This window comes from Siphateles boraxobius, unplaced genomic scaffold (genome assembly GCF_051911475.1).
Source record: "Siphateles boraxobius isolate OS27281-9 unplaced genomic scaffold, OSU_SipBor_1 3, whole genome shotgun sequence".
Taxonomy (NCBI): Eukaryota; Metazoa; Chordata; class Actinopteri; order Cypriniformes; family Leuciscidae; genus Siphateles; species Siphateles boraxobius.
Genome location: NW_027508919.1, coordinates 4,216,540 through 4,222,566, shown reverse-complemented (window position 1 = coordinate 4,222,566; position 6,027 = coordinate 4,216,540). Strand labels below are relative to the sequence as shown.

The following is a 6,027-nucleotide window of genomic DNA, read 5'->3' as shown; positions in this document are numbered from 1 at the left end:
TTCCTGATTAATAATTATTAAATTATTTTAAATCTTATATAAATTAAATATAAACTATAATAAAAAGTAAAAAATGCAAAAGTTATTTAAGATAGACTGAAAAATAGACAGACAAGACAGATCGCCTGGTAGATAGTTTGTAAACCTTTTTAAGTTTAACCTGCGATACACTTTGTCAGATACAAATTTGATCTTTATGCTGGTTTGACTCTCTATGTAACAGTTCAAAGTATTCACTAGATGGCAGTAGCAAACGCTTATTTGAATGGTGAAACAATGGTAATAAATATGCATGTTGCAGCTTGTTCAGTGTGTAGTTGTAGTCCTCCTATATATAAAAACAGGAAAAGATATCTCTGACAGAAGTAGCTTTTAGGATTTCAGAACAACCTGACTTAAGTGTTTACTTTTTATTTTTAAAAGTTTCTCTTGATTTCCAATAATTGTGATTTGTAATTTGTGATTAACAAAAGTCACTAGGTGTGACAATAAAAGAATGCAGTCGTGGTTAAGGCCGGGTGTTAAGGATTAAGGAGAATAAAAGATATTTGTCAGATCTTAACATGTAAAGCAATTTAATGTTTGGTCATGAATGTTCTCATTCCTTTAATCACACCAGATTGCCAGAAGAGGAAATTAAGTCTGTATTAGGTCAAATACAGCTGAACCTGGTTGCTTCACTGCGGGGATTTGTAGGCTAAGTTTAACCATTAACTAACATTAATCTAAACTTAACTAACAGATTATTAGGCAATGTTTGTTTAAATAGTTAGTCATATCATGCATATGATAATTTTTTTAGCTGAGTCAAATTTAATGACAAGCAACTTTTTTTGTTATTTTTCTAGCCTTTCAATTTCATAAATGCCAATAAGTCAAATAAATTGTGATAGACGTTCAAAGTAGACCTGTATTGACTGCCCCAGTAACAATGGCAATTTATTCGTGAAATATGCATGAACTAAAATTTAGTATAGCTACCTACCTTACTAACACCAGAATAATACATCAGTTGTTTAAAATACTGTATATGAGATATAATGAAGTAAGTTAACCAGGAAAAAAGGACGATATTCTTCAACATTTTTTCAACATAAATAAATAAATAAAAAGGCAAGCTTTTTTTCTTGACACACAATCTGCCCCCGCTCTGGTGGGCGTGGCCACCGTCATAGTCATATTTAAACGGCTGTCAGCGTGAGACTCGGCTGATTTTTTAACCTTGACGCACGAGAGACTTTCACAGTAACACTCGAAGACAAAAAGCAACAATCTCCTGTGACTTCAGAGGAATTAAGAGAGCGGGAAGGATTTTATTTTTAACAACTGATTATATCGTCGTCATGACCAGAAGGGAAAATATGAAGTTTTTAACTGTTTTGCGTCTTTTTGTCTTTACCATCGGTGAGTAGGCTAACATCTGACAGACAGTCACTTGGTGCTGAAAGGGTGTCGAATTCCAATCCTGAGCTAGTTATATAAATGTACAGTTTTTATTAAAATGCTTTGTATTTATGTGAAATTTTTATAACATGGCTTGTTTAATACTTAACACAGACTTTGTTTAACCTTTTAAACTCTAATATTTGCCACTGAATCTATTAATGGGTCAACAATGTCATTCTGTTTTCAGAATATTCTGGGATATATTTATTTTTGTCTCATGCGTTCATTCGTTAGCTCAGTGTCTGTGCATGCAAGATTTTTGTAAATTAAGCCCCTCAGCACCCTCTATGGGTATTAGGTAATTCACACAAACTATTATTAGTTTTTAAACATGCTTATTTGTATGTAAGCCTCAAGACCTTGAAATAAACTGTTAAATTGTGGTTAAAATGGAAAACATTGGTGTCCTCTCTACATTAATGAAGAAAAATAAGATAAAAAAAATACAATTCTTAGACACCCAGTGAGTATATTATATACATTATGGTCAACAATCCACTGCTTAACCGTTAACAATCAAGCAGCCTAACTAATCAAGTTTTAATGGCTATGTACTATGTTTTCCCATTCAGTGGCTGTCACGTCGGTGAGCTGTGCGTCTATAGACCGGTTCGAGAGCGAGAGGCCTGCACAGACAGCTGTGATTGATCTTTTGGAAGCAATGAATGAGAAGAGAACTGACAACAAGCAAGTGGAATACGAGGACGAAACCGAGGAGGAAACCGAGGAGTATTACTATGACGATGACGAGTTTTCGGGGGATTATGGGACGCCGTTGGGTAATTATTGTTTTTTGCGTGCGTGGCTTGCTTGGTGTGTCGTAGAATTCGTTTCGATAGAAGTTAACTGTATTTTCTCTTCTCTCCCACCAAAACAGTTGCGTATTCAAGAAAACCCAAAGACCCGAGTGCAGTTTTGAAAGCAGAGATAACTGAAGGTTCAAAGAGGATGGGGCTCGGAAGGAAGAAAGGAAAAGGAAAGGGAAAAGGCAAGAAAAGGAACCCTTGTCTAATAAAGTACAAGGACTTTTGTATCCACGGAACCTGCCAGTACCTGAGGGACTTGAAGGGGCCCTCATGCATGTAAGCACTTCCCTTAAGCCATATCGCCTGCCATTTCTGTGATTTTTGTCTGTTATATAGAAATAGTTCTATTTTATAGCCGTTAATGAGAATCAATGGCTATTTTTCCCCCAGATGTAACTCCGGCTACTCAGGAGAGCGCTGTCACCTTTTCTACCTGGAAGTGAAGACGAATGGCAAGGCGTACGACCGCACTACAGCCCTCGCTGTGGTGGCTGTGGTTCTCTCTTCGTTATGTCTCACCATCATTGGACTTCTCCTGGCACTCAGGTCTGTTTGTAATCCCCCTCTTTAGTTTCTATAAGCAAGTGGATGTGTGCAGTGCAGTTTATCATAATGTCAGCCTTTTTATGATCTAGGTTTCACAAGCAAGGCGCATACAATGTGGAAAATGAGGAGAAGGTTAAACTGGGAGCCGCCCCACACCACTAAACGAGACTGGAGAGAACGGTGAGTGAAGTCATCCATTTGTATACACTGCATAAACTCATCCAGCCTGACTTGACTCAGTCGTTTGACATCTGGGTTCTTGTTTTATTTCAGGGCGACCGTGTGGAAATTCTACCTCAAAATGAAGTGGCAAAGTTGAATGTTGTGGAGAGCAGCGGGCAAAGCGTGCTGGAGAAGAGGGAAGAGTGACCGCGTTTGTTTGGCAGGACTCGTGGCGCCTACGTGAACTGCCTGACTCGCAAATGACTCGCTAAAAGGTTCGCAGGAGAGCTCAAATCCTGCCACCAACTGGAACTATGACGGACGGACTCAGTTGGGAAGAACCTGAGCGGTTCGATACAGAAGAAGGAACTCTTCGGGGTTGGGAATGTGGTTTGAGTTTTAGAGGCTAGGCTTTTTCTAGTACTGAAGAAGCTTTGCCTGAAATGAGTATTCTTACAATAAGCATTTTTGTTTGTCTTGTGCACTGTGTATTTAATCGTTGCTGGCTATGCTATAATTTATTTATTTATGTATATATCTATTAATATTTATTTGGATGTAGACCAACCTTGTCCAGCCCTAATGCACTGGCAATGTATTTGAGAGTCTTTGTTGTGTTGTATGTCTATGTAAAATTTTATTTATTAAAAAAAGCAATAGTAAGCGTGTCTATTCAGTATGTGATTACTGAACAATGGTAGACTGAATCAAAATAATTAGTGTGTGTGTATATATATATATATATATATATATATATATATATATATATATATACTAAATTAAGTTTGTATAGTATATGCTATTTTGATATATTTTTTTCGTGCATTTAATGAGAATAGTTTGGAACTATTATTTGTATTTTAATGGCCAGGACAGTGTTAGAATGTATTTAACAGCTAAAATAACAAAACATTTTTGGCCAGTAAAATGCACTGTAATTGAACAGTGAGCAAATTATGAAATGTGAATTATTTTGTTTGAGCGGTTAATTTTCTGTTTATTTAATCTCAACATCCCGATCTACAAGACAAAGTAATTGTTTCCTCATTCTCTCATTGTATGTATGGAGAATTTTTTTAATGCTCCGATAAGAAATTCAGACAAATAATAAATACTCTTTATATAAAAGATCAAATGTATTGTATTTTCATGAGAGACTTGTATGCTCTCTATGTTCATAAGGAGGAAGATTGAAGTGTTTTGCAATGAGTAATTTCCTCATGAGGGCAGTTACGACCGGTTTCCCATTTTGAGGATATTTTTGAAAACTGGAATAGTAACATGAATACTGTAATGTCTACGATTTGGCTGAAGCATTTGTCTAGTCTGCCTCCTGCTTTCAATTCCAAAGATTTCTTTCATGTCACATGCACCTGTATCCTGAACATGTGACCTGCATTGTGGCCCTTTTACATTGACAATAAACACACTTTCACAAACACACCCATCACATGAAACTTCTCACCTTGCATTACCCGCATAACTTCGCTTGCATCATCATGAATTAGCACTTCCTCTATAAAAAGTTGCGATGCTTGTGTGCTGGCCACACCTTCAGCAACAAGACTTCCATTTTATAATCCAAAATCTCTCCCCCTGATCTATAAAAACTGATCTGTAACAGATTAAAAGACTCCATAGGAACCCGCACCACAGAGCTCATTTCCTTTCGAATGTTTAAAGTCGGTCTCAGATCTTTTGTAGGTTTTTTAACCATTGACCCTCACTGTTTTAAAATGCTTAAACGTCAGCGGCAAACCACCTCCACAAAATGCATTAACAAGCCCACTTAGCCCACTGCTTGTTTCACACAGTGCCGGTCTGCTTTAATGCATGACTCATGCTGTTTGTTTGTAAAGCTCCTGTGAGTGACATCATTCATACAGGGGCATCAGAAAATGCATTTGCTGAGTACGAACTTTATCACTGTTTGTTACTGATACTAAAGGATAACATGAGCGTTTATTGTTTTATACCTGTATAAGTTCACTCAGCATTCAGTAACAGGATATGGCGTGGTCAGCTGACTGACCTGGCAGGGGATCCGGGTAGCTCATCACACGCTGGGTGGCCGACGGCCCCCTTTTAGGGATGACATCATTCTCATGCTTTATGAGCTATCCAATCTAACTCAGCCACATCTGGTCGGAATACTGTACATATGGGTTTGGGTCACACCCTGGCAGTACGTCGGGCTTACAGTTCATAATTCAGTAAGGTTATGATGACATGCACTCAGACATTGCTTGTAGTGGCTCTGCCTTAAGACATCTCCATTGGTTGTGTAAGATGACTCAGTTGAGTAACATTTATTGTTTGCTGGTAAAAACTTGCCTTTTCTCAAAACCTATTTGTTGAGCAAGGTGTTTCCTGCTGTAACAATGGCTCATTTCCATCGTACAATGGAAGTGCGCACACTGACGGTTGGGAAACTCATTAGGCCACCAGAATGTGTTGGGCTAGAGGCTCATTTTGCTCACCTTTAAATGTGACACTATTCACACCAAACTTTTCATACATTGACTTCTATTCACATGCAATGCCAATTGCGAGAGATTCATGCAAAGAAGTTTCGTATTTCGCTGTGTTTCAAAGTTCTAGTTTGGTGAAGCGTGACCTGAAAATTTGTATCACGTGAAATCGTGTTACCAAGAGTGGTGCAGGTATGAAATCAGAACACGGAAGTCGAATTCGCCTCTGGTTCCTTCAAGATTTTTCAATTTATGAGTAAAATAAAGCCTGTGGTAAACCTAACTTGACGATACTTTGACGTTTTGTTCTACAACGTACACTGCACACGCTCACACCCCAAACTTTCTTATGTAGTTAATTATTTTAAAAAAAACTATAAGCTTGTCTAGATTTAGTCAGAATCCGACGTCAGATTGACGTCAACCTGATTTTGATTTTCAACGGGTTTGGTCTTCTAAATGTGAATTTTGTCATTGTTTTGGAGCACACTAGCTTATAGATAACAGTAAGGCTAACATATTCATTCTTAAAGCCAAAAAAAAGGTTAAATAGGGCATTATTTGGGTGTCCGGAACCATTGTGGACGTTATTGAGT

General features: G+C 37.7%; 1 protein-coding gene across 1 annotated transcript; it reads left to right on the top strand.

The window, feature by feature from the left end:
- The first annotated feature begins 1,209 nt into the window (after positions 1-1,209).
- hbegfa (heparin-binding EGF-like growth factor a) lies at positions 1,210-3,623 on the top strand. The gene is made up of 6 exons (XM_077247476.1): positions 1,210-1,404; positions 2,019-2,225; positions 2,324-2,528; positions 2,643-2,798; positions 2,888-2,978; positions 3,072-3,623. Exons 1-5 carry the CDS (start codon positions 1,344-1,346, stop codon positions 2,958-2,960), a joined length of 702 nt encoding a protein of 233 aa, XP_077103591.1. The 5' UTR covers positions 1,210-1,343; the 3' UTR covers positions 2,961-2,978; positions 3,072-3,623.
- The last annotated feature ends 2,404 nt before the right edge of the window (positions 3,624-6,027 follow it).